The sequence below is a fragment of the Rhinolophus sinicus genome, linkage group LG03, assembly GCF_036562045.2.
Source record: "Rhinolophus sinicus isolate RSC01 linkage group LG03, ASM3656204v1, whole genome shotgun sequence".
NCBI classification, from domain to species: Eukaryota; Metazoa; Chordata; class Mammalia; order Chiroptera; family Rhinolophidae; genus Rhinolophus; species Rhinolophus sinicus.
In genome coordinates this window covers 91097621-91117273 of record NC_133753.1, presented here as the reverse complement: position 1 = coordinate 91117273, position 19653 = coordinate 91097621, and the positions used below count along the sequence as shown (strand labels likewise).

Here is a 19653-nt window from a genome sequence, read left to right as displayed (position 1 = left end):
ACTGATTGTTAGGAAAATTGTTAAGCCATAATTCAAGAGTGAATTATATTCTTTAATTTCAGCTATCTGAATATTTCAGAGGAAAATGGTTTGGGTTTAACTTATTAAGTAAGAGCCCGATTTATATTACATATCAATATTGTTTTTCTTTTCATTAAAATGAAATAGTTTTATGTTTAGTCATCATCATGTGCACAATTATAGCTCTGGTGTCATTACTGCAATCTTGCATTATTGCTGTATAATGTTTTAAGTTTCTCCTATAAGAATATTGCAATGGTTGTATTAATTAAATTAATATTAATCACTTTAATTAAAATTCGTTAACAGGAGAATTTCATTGTGGATTTGAAGATGGCAACATTTGTTTGTTCACCCAAGATGATACAGATAATTTTGATTGGACAAAGCAAAGTACTGCAACAAGAAATACAAAATATACTCCAAACACAGGACCAAATGCTGATCGTAGTGGCTCCAAAGAAGGTATGAGCATTTAAAATGTGCTCATGACAATCATGCACCAGCCTTGAAATGTCAGAAATCCAATTAATATAAAATGTAAGAGAATACTTAGCCATAGACTTGAATATTAAGGAATAGCATTTTATGTGCAGTATCAATAATTCAGATAGCTTCAGTTTGTAGACATTAGTCTTCTCTTAGAACTATCTGAAATATACAGTTGAGAGACTAGGATTATTTTCTTGAAAGTTTAAGTCTAAAATTCTAATTTTGACTCAAGTTGTTATACATTTTAAACAGTTTTATCTTTATCTTTATCTCTATTTATCTTTATTTATAGATCATATATTATTTATATTACACCATGCATGTACAGATTTTATCAATTAGATGCAAATCCTCTTATAAATCTTTACTTGTATGAAAACTCTAAAACTCCTCAATGATTTCAAATTTCATCTTACCTACTAATGGCATGGTTAATCATTTTATTTTGTCTTTCTTAAGGTTTTTATATGTACATTGAAACATCCCGACCAAGACTGGAAGGTGAAAAGGCTCGACTTCTCAGCCCTGTTTTCAGCATAGCTCCCAAAAACCCTTATGGACCCACAAACACCGCATACTGTTTCAGCTTCTTTTATCACATGTATGGACAACATATAGGTGAGATGGCAAGAATTTCTTTGCTTCTTTAAAGTATATCATAACTAATGTTCACACACAGTATTAAATTAATTTTAGTCAAAGAAAGTTATCATTGACTTTTAAATTATTTACCTATAAATTGCAAAATAAGAGGCTAAGAATGTCCCCCCATCATGTCCTCATTTCCCAAATTTATATGAGAATTTGAAATTTTGTAGCTTTACACACCTTTTATGGAATCCTAATTCAGAGAGACCATTAATGGGTTAAATTTTTTATATCTTCTTGTGGAATTTAATACGAGTATAATTTACACTGCTCCTTTTCAAAGAAATCTGCTTGAATTACTTCTCTGTGTATATTAGTGATCATGGAAAAAAGTATTATCGTATTTGGAAGACAGTACTTTTATCACCATTTACACATTTGGAATGTTGGTGTCATTTTATTCTTGTTTATAAAGTATGCCTAATACATCTAGTGGGATTTAAGAACATCGTCAGCCCTGCAGAGTATACAAAGGTGAACACACTCTCTGCTGTTAGAGATCTTATCTTGCACAGTAATGGAGGCTAAGATGAGTAAAAACACAATTTTGCTAGATAGAATACTGCATAACCTTGAGAAAGAACCTAGCCAAACTGTGCTGGGGGCGGGGGGAATGAAAAGGAACCTAGCGAAATTGTGCTGGGGCATGGCATAGGACATTGTACAGGTCTACAACTCTTTATGTTCAATCCTAAAATAAAAAACACTGAACTCAGTTTTTAAAAATTATTTAGCTGTGCAAGCTAGCCTGATCTCCACGTGTGAGAATATATGACCTGATCTGATATGAGGCTATTTATATAGTCTTCAATTATTCAAATGCATGTGAACATTTGTACTATTTGCAGCAAAAATGTTACTGTGTTTAATTATGGACTCTGTTCCAGATCCTTCCAGGGGATGTCATGTAATATATATGACATGCACTCTTTCTAGTTTCTCAAACAAAATTCTGAATGAGAAGCATATCTAGCTCCACAGAGCTTGCACAAGGATTATAGATCTGTGTCTAGTTAAATAACAAGGCAATGCTTTGGAACAAAGGGACACATTTCCCTACAAAAGAAGGGTACATTTTCAATAGACAGAGATGAGCTCAAGGAAGACTGAGGAAGTAAAATGTGGGAAGTTAGGATGGCATTAAGTTTCTTGATTTAAATTACTAAAACCAATAATAAAAATATATACTTTTATAAACGAATCAAATTGTACATATGATATATGGCAGCTAATATACTACGTGAAACCATCTCTTAATAATTTTATAAAAATGAGCATCACTGTCCATCTTTTCAGTGGAGAAAATTGAATGTTGGAGAGTCTGTATGAATTGCAAGCAACTGAGAGTCCAATTCCTAGCCAGTGCTACTAACCAGTACTCTTCACAGAGCAGCAATAGGTGACAAGTCAGGCAGGATAGCTTTTGTGCAGGAAAAAGTCAGGAAACCTGGGCTGGAACTTGGCTGTAGCAGTTAGTCACTTCAGAATTTATAGAAGTCATGTAAAATGTCTGGATCTTGGACTCCTCATCTGTAAAAAAGGAATAATTTCTCTTTCAGAAATTTGTTGTTCAAGTGAAATGGATCACATATATAAAACCTCTGTCAGATGGTAGACACTCATAATCTTACGTAACTTTGAATTTCAAATAGCAGTCGTAAAGTAATACTCAGCAGGACACTATTGCTAACACGTCATGAATTATTTCTCTTTATTTTCACAATAAACATTTCAGCTCATTAAAATCATTATTCTGTTGCATACACAAGAAAACCAAAATACAGAAAATGTTGATTACCATGCCCATCAAAGTTATCATAGCTAGTAAGGAGCAAAGCTATGAAAACAAGCCAGGAAGCTGGACACAGAGCCTGCCTGCTTCCCACTCTGCAGGGAGACTTCTGGGAGTGTCATGAAAGCTTAGTTAATTTCATAGTTGGGGAAAGATATTACAGATTTTGTGCAGACAATATGCGTGACGAGATCTTTGATTTGGGAAAATAAATCTTACAGGAGTGGGTAAAAACACTGTGAAACAGAACATAGACAGGAAAAGCAGTTGGAAAGTAGTAGTCGTAGGTTCACTATGGCCTAAACTATGAAAGAAAAATAAATATTCATACAATTGTCAAGCCGTCTTATTTATTGTGAGATTACTGTCTTATTACAAAAGGAAGATTGGCTCAACTCTAATGTTTCCCTTTAGTTGTTCATATATCTTTTACTCTCTATTTTGAATATAATTCATGGACTTCTTTTCTTCCAATTTACCTTGGAATTGACATATTTTAAGTTGCTTTCTAAATAAATAATTCCAAGATTAATATTTTGAATTACTTTAATGAGTAAAATGTGCATTTACCTTATTTATGAGGCTGGCTTCCTCTCAAAATTTCTGCATATTTATGCTGATTCCCAAGGTAATTTTAATATAACACAATCGTTGTTCTTATTGTTTTCTTGTCAATGGATGTCCATTGACTTTTGCTAGTTTTCTTCTGATTGTTTCAAGGAGAAGGCAGTTCTTTGTTTCTTCCATGTTCTCAAACATTTACCACTCTCAACACTGTACCATTTCTCTGCTTCATCAGATGGTTGAAGGTTGCAGGTACCAGGTCACTTGTGTCCCTCTCAGCAGAGCTAAATCATGCTGCTTACTAAAATCTAGGTGAAATATCTGTTCCAGATATTGACTAATCCATTAGGATCAGATGAGCTACCTCATTACGGAAATGCTGTCTGGAGCTGAAAGCTTTCCTCTTTGCAAATATTATTCTAAGACACTCATTCATCTGTAAACCTGGGGGCATTTATTGTCACTGGTTTTACAAATTAATTTATCTGTCCTATTGGTTCTTTTGGAAATTCAGATTCAAAAGACTGTCCTAGATTTCTAATAACCTAATAGCAATGATCAGTTCTTGAGTAACCATAAATAATCCTTGCTGTTTAACTGTGACTAATGGATAGTATACCATTGAGAAGAGTCACATTTTTTTATAATACAAAGAATGAGTGATCAGTTATACATTACTTGGAACAGAGATTCCTCTTTGAAATAATTGAATATGTTGTAGTACTTATTTATTGCCACCTAACAAATTTCCCCCAAATCGTGTGACTGAAAGCAACAAACATTTATTACTCAGAGTTTCTGTGGATCAGGAATATGAGTATGGCTTACCTGGCTGCCTATAGCTCAAGGCGTCTCCTGAGGTTGCAGAAAAGCTGTCAGGTGGGTCTGCAGTTTAAATCAAAGACTTAACTTTGAAGAAGATGCACTTGTAAGCCCATTCACCTAATTTTTGGCAGGTTTCATTTCCTCACAGATGTTGGACTATGGATATTGTTTTCTTGTTGGCTAATGATCAGAGGCCATTCTCAATTCCTCCTCAAGTGGACATTTCTATACAACTATTTCATGGCATGCCCACAGACTTCCTCTAAAGCAAGCAATCCATGAATTAGAGAAAACACATGCCCAAGACTATTTATAATCTAATTTCTGAAGTTACATCCTATAACTGCTGCCCTATTCTGTTTATTATAATTGAGTGATAATTCCATCCGACACTCAGGGGGAGGCAATTACACAAGAGTGTTAATGCTAGGAAGTTGAAATCATTCACAGGCATTTTCGAGGCTGTCTGCCACACTGGTACAATTTATTGTTAGTTTAATGTTCCATCAAAATTGATTGAAGAAAAAATAAATGAAAGCTATAACATGTAATCCTTAAAGTAACTGTTGATTTATATGTATACAATACAGTATCTGACGATGGACAGTAATATAAGATTCTTTCAGCAATCCTATAGCTACTAGTAGGCATTTTGATTTTTGATCAGTCAGTTGAATTTCTAATATTCTTGAACCATTGGGTTCATGAACCTTCTATGAACCCAATGGATATAACCAGTTTATTAAAAATCAGTAAAATATGTACCATGTTTCCCCAAATGTAAGACTACGTCTTAGGTTAAATTTTGCTCCAAAAGACACATTAGGGCTTATGTCCAGGGGATGTCATCCTGAAAAATCATACTAGGGCTTAATGTCTGGTTAAGTCTTATTTTCGGGGAAGCATGGTACTTCATTTATTTCTAGAAAGACAAATGTGAGATATAAGCATCATATCATACCAAGAAATTAAAGAGAAAAATACAGAAGACACTTATGAATATATTCATTGAACTTGATAAAATGATTCAATAAAGCAGTGGCTCTAGAAAGCTAATAAATGGGAGGCAAGAAAAAAGAATTCTTTAATGACAGCCACTCTCATGAATGTTGAGGGTGAGGAAGAAGTGATAGAGAGATGTGGGGTTGTAGAAGGGCCTATTTTAAGAGGAATAAGAGTTAATAGAAAGGGTAAGTTTAGAGATACAAAAATTAGAGGGAAGCAAATTTTTTGAAGAGATGAGAATTATGAATTATGAACATTGGTAAAGGAACTAACTGTGAAGAAGGGATGTAATATCACTTCCACTGAGGTGGAAAGTAAGAATAGGGCTTCTGATACATTCCTAGATGCAAGAACAGCAAACAGGCATGAGATTTGCCGTCCTAACAGTCTCTATTTTCTCTGTAAAATAAATGCAAAGGTTGCATTTTCAGAGTAGATCATGTAGGTAACTCATATTCTTCTTTGAAAAGCCATCTCAAGGACATCTGCTGAAAGTCTTCCCCATCCTCCCTGCACCTTCTGTTCCTCTAACACCTGGTCCATACCTCTATCATCTTTGTCACCTGTCCCCTGCTAGGCTGCAGGCTACTTGAGAGCAGTAATCATGATTCATTTATGTTTGATCCTCTGGAACAACAAATGATCAATAGATTAAAGGAAATTCTCCAAAGTAGATACTTCAGCTTCTAAGTGTGCTAGAAGAATAACAAAACAAGGGAATTAAAAGTTTGGATTTTAGATTGGAAACAGAAAGTAGTTTCACCAAAGCCCTATAGATATGTTTCGGGGAAGAAAAGTACAAGTGCTTCATTGACCTAACTTGAATTTGAATCTTTGTGCTCTGGCAGCCAGCACATAGAGGAAAGCAGAATGTCACATATTTCTTAACAATTAATTCACAGGAAAATTTATCTTTATAAAAACACTCTTAGTAATATAATAGGCAACATCTTCACTTGGTACTGTTAGAAAAATTAAAATTTTTTCAAATAAAAATTTTATATATTGATAGACCATTATACCTTAGAGAATAAAATTTGTGTTGCAAGCAAAATATTATGGTCCAGATATGTCACCTTGTGATGATCTAATGGAATGTAGAAATAGAATTTAATGAATCTGTAATTAACCTCTGGTTAAATTTCTCTAAATAAGATATTTCAAGTGTCCTTTAGCAAGAGTTTGATTGAAGCTTTCTTGGTACTGCCATCCAATGATTTTAAACTGTGGACTTAAATGTTTTTATACAAGATATAGACAAGGCAAGGGTTACAATCTTTTGTATGGTTTTAGGAATTTGATTTTTAATCTTATTTTTAATCAAAGACTGTATTTCTTCTGACTTGAGTTTAAAAATTAAGATTCTTGCTTATATCTCAATTATGTCCCTCAAATAAGAAATCAGCTCACATATTTTTCTTCCCTCTAAGTTTAGACACCATATGAGACACAGTTTGAGCCTGAAAAACAAATCTTAAGATAAGGTGCCATTATTTTAGAGCCTTTATTACATTGACTACTGAAGAATATCAGCAGAATAAATATGTAATTTTGAGATACTTGTGTTCTGATAAATTCTCAGAATTAATTTCCTTGCAAAAGACAACCCCCAGCTGGCTGAGAGAATAGATAAGGTTACTTAGTATTCTCCATTTAACTCTTAGCCCAAACGGTGGGCTCTTATATAATAGTTGATATTAACTCACTCTTTTCCTTAAGAATTAGTCAGTGCTTTCAGTGAAGTACTGTTTATATTTAATATTGATAATGCCGGTGTCATCAGTAGGAAAATAATGCTGTAAGTGGAAAACATTCATAAAAATTTAACATTTTTTAAATTAACATATATATTTTAAAAGGGGGCTGGAAAGAATGTAGCCATGATTTATTACCACTTATAAATATTATTACAGACTCTTATCACAGACCCACTAATAAGACCTTATGTAATATCTAGATCATTTATCTTTTAAGTCTTTGGTTTCAAACCACCAACTACCCCAAAATGTATTTTCCTTATATTTAATTATTCATTGGTGATGGGCTCTCAGATAATCTATAGTAGAAGTTAGGATGTTTGAACAAAATTAACGATATTACTGAGAAAGGCGGCTGTTTCAAAATATACAAGTCTCAATTTTAGTGTAATTAATAAACAATATTATTTCATCAATTGAATGAATGAATGGTCAGGAAGTGGGTTAACTGTTTTGTTTCTCACCCAGTGTGCCAAACTTTTTAAAGTAACTTCATTGAAAGTATAAAATTAGCATGATGAGTATTTTTACCTTTAGGTCTTCAATTCACTCATTTTTGTTCACTCGGATGAATTGTACGTACTATGTGCCTAGTGGTGTATAAGTTTCTATAGAAGATAAAGAGAATTATGGTAAAAGGTTCTTACTCATCAAATAGTTTATCATCTATTTGGGTAATGAATTGCTAAATAAATTAAAAGTCAGAAAGTAACACACATCAAAATGCATGACAGTCCCAGGCTATGGATTCACAAGGGAGACAACACTGATAACAGCAGTTAAAATAACTTTTCTATAGAAGAGAAGAATTGTAAGCCATCTGCCAAAAGAGGTAAGTAGTAAACAGAAGGGAAAGGTTAGAGAATGTGAGAAATAGAAGAAGCCACAGTGTAAGAATGTTCTTGTGGCAGAATAGGGAGAGTGACAAGGTCTACATAGGGATCTGACACATACCGGAGAAATAGCCTGAGGAAAGCTATGTTTTAGGAAAATTTGTCTCTATACTAATATAGAAATTCAGCTAGGTACAAGAAGTCACGGTCCTGCCTGGAGAAAATGAAGTGACATTTTTTTATTTAAGATATCATTGCAATTATACTCTACTGAAAAAATAACAATGGATGCATGCAGGCATTTCTATTCAAGCAGAAAATAATGATTTTATAATTTCCCTTTTTTGTCAGTGTGTACAAAACAAATAGTACTAACAATTACCTATCAATATGGATAGCTCTTGCCTCAAGCTAGATGATTTTGGCACATCCTCATCTTCCATGAAATGTGAAACTCAAATTAATGAGTCTGTATTACTGATTAGAATAAAAATGTGATTTATATGCAAGTAATCCCCATGTCATGCAGTAAACTAAATTACAAATTAATTTATATGAACTTGGTAATTTCAAGTATCTGTAGGAAATATGGACACATATTTCAGGACATATATTTAAATTGCTTACATAAAATATATAAAATACATATTAATAGTAAAATAGTTAAAAGTATAATTGTGTTAAGGACTTAATGAAAGAAAAGAACTAGGTAATATTACTATAAATCAATTTATGCACATTACATTTTATACAATAATTTATATGAAATAATATAAAAAATAATCACACTATTGCATAATGCCATGAATAATCCCAAAATTTTTCTCACTGCTCATGAGATAAAGCAACACTTAGGTCATTTAGGTCTTCTGATTACAACTCCTCAGCACGAGATAAACAGTTCTCACACCTGACTCTTCAGGAGTGGTGATCAAAAAAGGAGAATTAGAAAACCAAGGAGAAGATAAAGACAGTTACGTTTTTCTTAGCAATTTCAAACTTGTGTCATGGAACTGTATGGCATTTGAAAATCCTTGGGGATGATTAAATTCATACCTACTGCTATCTGGTGCCTACTAAAGCATCAACACAATACCTCTGAGAATTTAAAATTACTTTTAAAGGGTATTAACACAATCCATCATATTCACTTGGAAATTTTCTTACTACAGTAATGTGCTGAATCAGCTTTGCTGAATCTAACTTCTCTTGAATCACTTTATTCTGTTTCACAACTTCTAATTTTGTTGACCAAGATGCTCTGGATGGAAGTTTGTATAACTTTTGGCACTGAATTCTCTTTTATAATCTTAAAAACTGTAAACTTTCTTGGGAAAACAGTCTTCCAAAATCATTTGTCTGTCGAGATTGCTTTTGTTATCATCTCTAAAATTGACCATTACATCAATAGTTTGTATTCATTGATTTGGATAATGGATTATGATTAATACTATTTACACAACAATAATAGTTAAATTATAATGTATTTGGAAGAATTTATTTCAATCAGCTATACTTCTATTGTCCTTTTCTTATAAAACAGGTAATATTTGCCCTTTTACATAAAATCTAGCCACCACTGAATGTAGCTCATATAATCTATTCAAAAACTAATTCAAAATGTGGGATAATTCAGACCTAGGTTCTTTATACTAGGACAAATATTTTTCACATAGTACATATTTAATAAATACAGAGGGTGCCAAAAAAATGCATACACATTTTAAGAAAGGAAAAACTATTAAAATTATAATATTCAATATATAACGATAACAAAAGATAGCAACAAGTCACGTTTGACTTCTGCAATTACAAGAGGTGCTCAGAGTGGTTACCATCAGCATCCAGACACTTCTGATTACGGAGAACTATTGCTTCAGCATAGATAAAATTACTTAAAATGTGTATACATTTTTTTGGCATCCCCAATATAAATTGAAATAATTCAAGTTTGAATTATATTACATACATAGAAAATGTTAATTGAAAAATGTAAACATGCTCACAGGCAAAGCATATTTCCTGAAAAAATATATTCAATATTAATATACTAACCTATTATTATTGCTATTCAATGGTAAACCATATATATTAATGTTTCATTAAAGCATGTATGCATTACTTTAAATAAATTCTAGAAGACATATAATACACACTACTTTGTTAGTCTAATTACAACTAATAGGTCGAGAAAACTATTATCATTTTATTAAGACTTAACAAAAATTTCCATCACGTGTTGATTTGATGACAGGATTGATTCCTGTCACTTCTATCAAAATAACAGTTCATGCTACCCAAGAAAAATAAGACTTCCAGAGAAAATGGTAATTCATTCACTGCTATCTATTTACATTAGTACCTCATATTTATTGGAGCATCTCTGGGTAATTTTTATATGAAACGAACAGCATTGGTAGCTTAGCGAGGGTATATCCTTCGTTCATTAAATGCAAACTATTGATGGGCTTCTACTAGGTAGGGAAGCTAAGCAGTTACATTTAAGAAATACTAAAAAGGAGACAGGTACCTGCTATGTTCCTTTCTGAAATAGCAGGAAAGTGTAATGATAAATTGGCAGAGACTATCACAGCTAAATCCAATCAGTTACTACCTACTAATATAGCCATAGGCTGTAGTAGACACAGGCCATGCAATAAAGGAGTTCTTTTCCTATTTCATTCACACAGACTATTTTTTTAAATAATTTATGAAAGGTACATGGCTACATAACATGTTGTTAGTCCAATGACAAGTAATAGGTTCAAAAAAGTATTACTTTATTTAGTGTTTAATACAATTGATTATTCATCTGGGCTTGATTTCCTGGGAATTACCCCCTGTTGTGGATTAATGTCTGAAAATATAAGGTAACAACATCACAGCAGAAAATGTTCTGTAGAGGCTTTTCCTTCTGGCACACCCAGTTGCCTTTCTGATGCACAAGGAGCACTAATGAGCAAGACAAATTGAACCACACTAAAAACGCAAATAGAAAAATGAATTCTGAAAGCTCTTCCCTGCCACAGTGGCTCCCTGAGCACAGTGGGGAAATCTCAGAAAGTTCAACTCTTAAATGGCCCAAGCACATCAGTACTTTTCCACTATTCTCAGATTGTCGAATTTTGATGTAGTAGTGAAACTTCAGTTAATCTGTCCTGCAGCTTTAGATCTTAGAGGAGAAGCTAACAAAATGCAACCATTGTATGTATATAAAATACATTCCATTAGTGGTTTTGGGAAAAATGCCACGGGATAACTTAGCATTATTCAAAGATATTTAAGGATGAATAAAATGAAAGAAAATGAAAGAGAGAGAGAAGTTCCAAAGATGATTCACAGTATAAAAAGTAGCTAACATGCACATTGTAAAAGAAGCACATATTGCAGAAAAAGACTTACTGAAATTTCAGGTGAAAATAAAATTTGTACAGTATATGCTTTATGTTTTCAACAAAATACATAAGAATATGAATTTTATGAAACAATAAAAGATACAAATGTTACAACGATGGCCCAACAAAAAGAAGAAACTAGATAAAAGACTGAAATAAAGGGGTGGTTGATGAGATCAGAAAAGAATGTAACATCATAAATAATACAATACCTGAATAGAAACAAAATAACCGAATCCACACTATGGAAAATAAAATCAGTACTATAGAGGACAAGCTGGAGATTATTTTGTACATTAATGGGGAAAAAAGATAGAAGATAATGGATTCTGAAGCAAAAAGTGAAAATGCAACATAGAAAGATAAAACAAAAAAGAGAACTGGAGAATGTTATATATAAATATATATGCATATTCCTAAATGCAAACTAGCAACTTAACCATAAAAAGATAGTAGTCGATTATCGAGTACAATTTATTCCTGTAATATAGTCATAGTTCAACACTAAGAAATGTACTAATATAATTCACTGCATCAATAGAGAAATAGGGAAATCTCATTTGAATATCTTGATAGATAATAAAACATATGAAGACCATGTAAGAGACATAATTTGTGGTTTACATGTTTTAATTCATTTTATTCCTCACAAAAAGCTTACGCTAGTTACTATTATCATCATCACTTATATGATGAGGAAATTGAGATAGAGAGATTAAGACACTAAGCCAAGATCACCTAGCTAGTAAGTGACAGCTGTGATGTGAAGGATGCAGTTTTGTCGTTGTTGCTATTGTTGTTTAAAAAGTGGGTATTCATATTTATGCAAATGTGTATTATATATATATATATATATATATATATATATGGTCTTACGTCTAACGGAATGAGACAGAAATGCACTAAAAACCTGAAGGATAAACTTCAGGAGGCAGAGATCAGAGCACTGGGCAGCTGAAGTAATTAGAATCTGTGAGTCAGGGTAACAGAAAGAAGGGAGGAATACAGGGTTGACTCTAGAAGTTTGTATGGGGTTCCCCATGAGTCTTTGCCTGATGGATACTCTGTACTCCTATAAGACTGAAAGAACCCAAGGCTTACAATATAGCAACATAGCAGCTTTAAAGGAGTTGACAGCAGAACAGGGATGGGGAGGTCAGAGTCCTGGGAGAAGAGCAATCGGGAATATTGATTGAGCATAAGAAAACCAGAAGGTTCTTCCTCAGTAGTTAGAATTATTCCCTGCAGAAATGTCCTCTAGTGGACAGTTCTTCATAGAATTGTTAAGAGGTTTAAGTCCTTATCTGAAGGAAGTGTTTCATCATCATTACTATTATTACTATGTGCAGGACATGAAACTGTTGTCAGTGATATATAAAATTATGAAACAAAGCTATTTTTCATTTATTTTCAAGTAATTCTTTTAGAAGAAAAATGAGACTTGGATGAAGTAAACTGAAAAAGAGATGCTAACTGATAGTATAAGCAACACAATTAATTAGAGTCAGACTTTGAGTAAGTCAGTACATGATTACATGCTATGTTAGTTTCCTATTGCCAATGAAACAATAAGTGACCGCAAACTCTGTGGCTTAGAACAACACAAATGTGTTATCTTACAGTTTTAGAGCACAGAAATCCAAAATGAGTATAACGGGGCTGAAAATAAGGTGTTAGCAGGGCTAGTTCCTTCTGAAAGCTCTAGGGAAAAACCTGTTTCCTTGCCTTTTCTAGCTTCTAGAAGTGGTTTATACCAGGGATGCCAAAAAAATGTACACATTTTAAGAGATGTTATCTATGTAATACTTTTCAAAGTTGAATTGAATTACGGTAGCAATGTGTAGTATGATGTTAGTTCAAAAGATGGCATTAATCAAATGAATGCTACCAGTAGTAGCATCATGCCTTGTTTTACAATTTTAATACAGTTTTTTCCTTTCTTAAAATGTGAATACGTTGTTGTTTTTTTGCCACCCTCTGTATTTGGTTCGCGGCTCCTTCCTCCATCTTCAAATATAGCTTCATAGTATCTTCTCTTTTATATGACCTTACCTGTACCAAATCTCCTTCTACTTCCATCTAATAATGATGTATGTGATTACATTTATTACCCACCTAGATGATAATTTTCCAATCTCAAGATTTTTATGTATTTTGGATATTAGCCCCTTATTGGAGGCACTGTTTGCGAAAATCTTCTCTCATTCGGTTGGTTGCCTCTTTATTTTGTTGATAGTATCTTTTGCTGTGCAGAAGATTTTTAGTTTCATATAGTCCCATTCATTTATTTTAGCTTGTACTTCCTTTGTCTTTGAAGCCAAATTCATAAAATCCTTTTAAACCCAAGGGCCATAAGTTTAGTACTTATGTTTTCTTCTATGCAGTTTATTGTTTCAGGGGTTAAGTTTAGGTCTTTTATCCATTTTGACTTAATTTTGGTTTGTGGTGACAGCTAGCAGTCTAGTTTCATTCTTTTGCACGTGGCTTTCCAGTTCTCCCAGCACCATTTATTGAAGAGGCTGTCTTTTCTCCATCACATGTGTGCAGCTGCTATGGGAGGCAGTGTAGAAGGTCCTCAAAAAATTAAGAATAGAATTACCATATGACCCATCAATCCCTCTCCTGGGTATCTCCCCAAAAAATCTGAAAGCATTTATCCATAAAGATATATGTGCTCTAATGTTCACTGCAGCTTTATCTATGGTGGCCAAGACACGGAAACAACCAAAGTGTCCTTCGACAGATGATTGGGTAAAGAAGATGTGGTATATGTACTCAATGGAATACTATTGTGCCATAAGAAAAAATGAAATAGTGCCATCTGAGACAACATGGATGGATCTTGAGATTATTATGCTAAGCAAAATAAGTCAGTAAAATTTGAGAACCATATGATTTCATTGATATGTGGTATACAAAACTGAAAGCAACAAAGGAACAAGGCAAACAAAGAAACAAATCTGATAGACATAGACAATAGTTTAGTGGTTAACAGAGGGTAAGTGGGGAGTGGGGTGGTAGATGAGGATAAAAGGGATCAAATATATGGTGATGGAAGGAAAACTGACTCTGGGTGGTGAACACACAAAGTGATGATGATGTATTACAGGATTGTCCACCTGAAACCTATGTAACTTGACTAAAATCTTTAATTTTAAAAAAAGAAAAATCACGGATACTATGGAACAGCCAAAAAAAAAACACGATCTTTAAATCACACCCTGCTAAATCTCTTTGTCATATCAAGTAACATTCATGGGTTCTAAGGATTAGGACACGATTATCTCTGGTGGCCTGCCTCACATGCCAAAAGTCATAAGTGTGAAACTGGAAATGAGAGAGGAAGAGAGGAGGAGACACTAGAGTGTTCTAAAAATTTTCATTTTTAAAAGTATTTGATCAAGGAGAACAAAGTTGAAGCAAAACCACATGTACAAAATTAAATGTCTTTGTTATTTTTAGGTGTTTTAAATGTTTATCTACGTTTGAAAGGACAGACAAAGATAGAGAATCCATTGTGGTCTTCAAGTGGGAATAAAGGACAACGATGGAATGAGGCTCATGTTAATATATATCCAATTACTTCATTTCAGGTAAGAAAACAATCATTTCTGTGGATAGATTGCTGTATGTGAGCATAACGTTCAAGGCAGACCTTAAACAAGCATGATAATGGGAATATTCAGAAATTCTGTTGTATGGGCTTCAGAAAAATCATATGATTAAGGTTCTCTTTAGTTGTAAAAGCTGTTTTATAAAGAAAAATGTCATTTTCCTTTATTGATTAACCTCTATCAAAATATGTTTGAATAATAGTCCATCAAATGGTTTACCTGGAGAAAATGTAATGCATTTCTATAAAATCACACTTGCATATTTTGTTCCCTAGAGACAAATAAAATAGTTTCTTATGGAAGCTGCATAATCAATTTTCAATTAATTTGTTTGATTGTTACTTGATGCAATTTTATATACTTTTGAAAACTGTTTCTCTTTGAGGTAATATCATTTTTAATAAATTATCACTTTGAATTCAAAATCAGAGAACTTTAAACAAGTTATTTTTCTTTGTTTTTATATAGAAAAGAAATAAGCTTAGACTGAATTAAGAGTTAGCTGCAAATATATAAAAGAAATTTTAATGACTATAACAATGGCCATTATGGCTAGAAACAGTATTTCATGAAACCATTTCAGTGGAGAAAATCATGAACTTTTAGTTATTTTAATAACTGTATTATATATATATATATATATATATATATATATATATATATATATATGGTATACTCAGGCTGAGTTTTTTTGGGTTTTTTTGTTTGTTTGTTTTTTTTCCTATTGGTGAGTTTTGGATGTATTTCATGGCATATACAGTAAGGGTATGGAAAATCTGACAGCTCAAATATGTTTGTTTTGGTTTTTTTCTAGGATGTCCTTTTCTTGTAATCTACAAAATCCTAATGGCTTTTATCTAGAAATTGCACTTCTAAATCTAACCAGAATGATAAAAATGCATACAGTTGTTCACAATAGTAAAGAATAATGGCGTAAGACTAGCTTATTATCTACAATCACATAAAAGCTACTCAAATCATAGACCCTGAGAATCATTTTGTTTCTATGAAGGAGAATATGGTTGTGAAAATTGAATCCATTGCAATATATCATTAAATCAAATTAAACTTGAGAGACAGAACTCCAAACCATTACTGATAAAAGTAACCTTAATATTAAAATGTGCATACCAATACAGACATCAAAGAGCCCTTCTTTCTAAAAAGTTGATGTTTCTCTAGACAGTTTTGCTTCCTACATGACTACCTTGCCAACATAAAATTATTAAATATATATACAATAAATATTTAAGACAATAGTTATATTAAAGTTTTCTTCAGCATAATCCTTTGTTGTCATAGACATCAATTTAATAAATATTTATTGGACACCTTCAGGACAATCATTTATTGTCATTGACAACAGTTCAATAAATACTTATTGAGCCACTACTGTGTGCCAGGCACATTGCTAGGCGTGAAGATTTAAAAATTATTATCTACCTCAGAATCATAGGAATGCATGTTTAAACATATACATCACATACTGTAATGACTGCAGTCACAGAGTTATGCACGAGGTTCTGTGAGCATACCTAATGAAAAAGAATGGGGAGATGAGTCAAGAAAAGTTGATTGTGTGAGTCAAAACCTGAACTGAAGAGAGGATTGCAAAGTAGAGAAAGGGCTCACATTTATATTGCAGCAGAGTAAACAGCAACATTGAGGTCATATACCACAGGATTTGCCAGAGAAACTGAAAGACGTTTACCTGGAATTTGGTTCACTAAAATAAATCAAAGACTAGTGTGACATGAGCTTAAGGAACCTGAGGAGCTTCAGCAATGGGGAGGCTTTGAGAGATTTTACCTAGGGGATGACTTGCTACAACACTTGGGTTCAAGGAGCTAAAATTAGGCTGGCAAATCAAGTAGGACACCATTGTAAGATCCACATAAAAGGAAAACACTACAGAAGGGTTTAAAGCAAAGTGAATGATTTCAAGATTACATTTAGGTGTAAATAATAGAAGGACATTTTTATGTTGGGGATATGGGATGTAGACGTGAATGACTAAGAACTTTCTAAGTAGGAACAGTTGGGTAGTGCTTATGCTCCGCCTTCCCTTAAATAACAGGTAGAGGGAAAGAGATAAAGCTTCAGGGAGAAATAGGTTACTTCTGTCTTGGGCATGTTAATATAAGGTGCCTGTGGAATATCTCTTTACAGATGTGCAGAAGGTGGCTGTATACATTTATCTGAAGCTTTGGGGACATAGGTATTCATGAGTCATCAGTTTCTATGTGGTACCTAAAACTGTGGGAGTGGTTGACATTTCCAAGGAAAAGTATACTTATGTGAACAGTGATTAAAGAATGAAACCATGCAGAACATTAACCAATTATTTACATGGACTCTGGAAGAGGAGTTCAATCGTGTAGTCTTTTTAAAATGGAAGGAGATCCAGACAAGTTTGGTGCCCACAGAATTTAAGGACAGTGATACTCAAAACTGGAAAGCAGGTTGAGTCCAGTGGACCTATCATTACAGAGAGTGTTCATTCTTGAGAAATTTGCATAAGGTGGTAAGGAAATTAGTAAAACCATCATCTTAACGAAAATGATTCACTATTCAGAATTAATGTAATTATCTACAGGCAGATATTAACTTATTATATGATGTATGCTAATAGCTATTTTATTCTTTCATTTTTCACATTAGAAAAAGTACAGATTTTGTTTTCTTCTGTTTTTTCAAGGGAATGAATTCTTTATTCAGGATCTTAGAGCAGGCAGAATCCTGAAGAGGATGCCCTTATGAGTAATGAGAGGGGTTCCATAAGGGAAAGAAACAAGAGGGAGCGTGCCAGCTCCAGGTTTCACAACGCAATCTCTTAGAAAGGAATTGCTTTTCTTTGTGATCTAGCCGATCTTAGGCCATTGCATCCCATTCCCAGAAACGTTGATTAAAAGAAGGGATTTCAAGACTTGAGTTACTCTTTTGTTACCAGGAAGTGTGTGGTCAGTGTAAATTCTGAGTGAAACGTTTTTACAACTCACACTAATGACAACAAGTTTGCTGCAGCCTCAGCAATTTGCATTACATTCACAGAAAGAGATTTACAAGAATGTTCAAAGCAGATGCTCAAGAACGTTCAAACGAATAAAGCTTTATTCACAATGTGTTAGACCTGGGAAAATTTAACTATAATGAGCTCTTCTCATTCCAACCAAGAAATCAGACTGGATTTTCCTAGTTGGTGCCCAAAGTAGTTATCATTTCTGGCACTTTTTGTTCCTTTTAGTAGAGGCATGTTTCCACCTGGTATCAATTTTATTTTGCCTAAAGGATTTTAGGCAACATTTATTGTAGTGTGGGTCTGCTAAACATGAATTCTTGTCACCTTTTGTACTTCTGAAAAAGTCTATTTCACCCTTACTGTTTGAAATATATTTCCTCTTGAGTATGGTATTCCAGCGTTTCCTTTTGGAACTTTAAGGCTGCTGTTCCCCTATCTTTGTTTGCATTGTTCCAAGAATAAATTTGCTGACACTTTTATTGTTATTTTTCTATATAATGTGACTTTTCTTTGGTTGCTTTTAAGGTTTTCTTTTTATCACTAGTTTCGAGCAATTTAACTATGATGTGCTTTTGTATAGTTTCCGTTTTTCATGTTCTTGGGGTTCATGGAAATTGTTGGATCTATGGGTTTATAGTTTTGATAAAATGTAAGGATTTTATGGTTAATGTTTCTTAAATATTTTGCTCCCCATCCTCCTCTTTGAAGACTCCAATTACACATATACAAGACCCCAGCTCATTAATGATTTTTAATTTTTAATTTTTTTCTAATTTTTTTGATAGATTTATTCTGTCTTCACATTCACGAATCATTTCTTTTGAAATGTTTAATATGCCCTCAGTGCTATTCAGTGTATTTTTCATCTCAGCCATTGTACTTTTCATCTCTATAAACTCAATTTATGTCTTTAAAAAAAGATTGCTCATGTCTCTAGTTAATGTTTTGAACATATGAAATCCAGTTATAATGATTGTTTTAATGTCATTTTCTGCTAATGCTGACAACTATGTCAGTTCTTGGTTGGCTTTGATTGATTTTTTTTTCTCTCATTACAAAAATAACTATATTCCTACTTCTTTGCATGTCTGGTAGTCTGATTGGGTCTCAGACATTGTGCATTTTTCCTTGGTAGGTGCTGGATATTTTTGTATTTCTGTAAATATTCTTGAACTTGATTGGAGATGGAAAATTTCTTGGAAACAATTTGATCATTGTTCGTCTTGCTTTTAGGATTTGTTAGGTGAGAGCTGAGCAGTGTTTGGTATACGGTTAATTATTTCTCACAACTCGGGATGAGTCTTCTGAGTACTCTAGCAATGCCCCATGAATTATGAGGTTTTCCAAGTCCTGTGTGAGCTGGGTGCTGTAACCTTAACTATATCCCCCCAGTTCTCTTCCAGGTCTTGGGTGGTTTCCTCACATTCATATCCTGATCAGTACTTTTGTGAGTACCTACAGATCTCTTTCTGTGCAGCTCTTTCTTTGATGGCGTTCTTCCCTGCACATTCCAGGTGCCGTGGGATCTCAGCTCCATGCCTCAACTCAGATTTTCTCCCAGTTTCCCTCTTTGTTCTGCTTGCTTCATGGTCTGTAAATTCTGTATGGGACAATTGTTGGACTCACCTTGTCTGATTCCCATCTCTCAGGAATCACTGTTCTTCATTACCTGATGTCTAGTGTCCTGA

General features: G+C 33.4%; 1 protein-coding gene across 4 annotated transcripts in view; it reads left to right on the top strand.

The window, feature by feature from the left end:
- Positions 1 to 19653, top strand: part of MDGA2 (MAM domain containing glycosylphosphatidylinositol anchor 2) — a 790763-nt gene that overhangs the window by 756125 nt on the left and 14985 nt on the right. For all 4 annotated transcript variants that reach the window (XR_002137734.2, XM_074328196.1, XM_074328195.1 and 1 more), the window contains 3 exons: positions 331 to 486; positions 973 to 1131; positions 14795 to 14925. Coding sequence is in view for 3 of the 4 variants with exons in the window: in XM_074328196.1 (XP_074184297.1) it covers positions 331 to 486; positions 973 to 1131; positions 14795 to 14925 (446 nt within the window). In the remaining variant the exon portion in view is untranslated. The remainder of the gene's footprint in view (positions 1 to 330; positions 487 to 972; positions 1132 to 14794; positions 14926 to 19653) is intronic.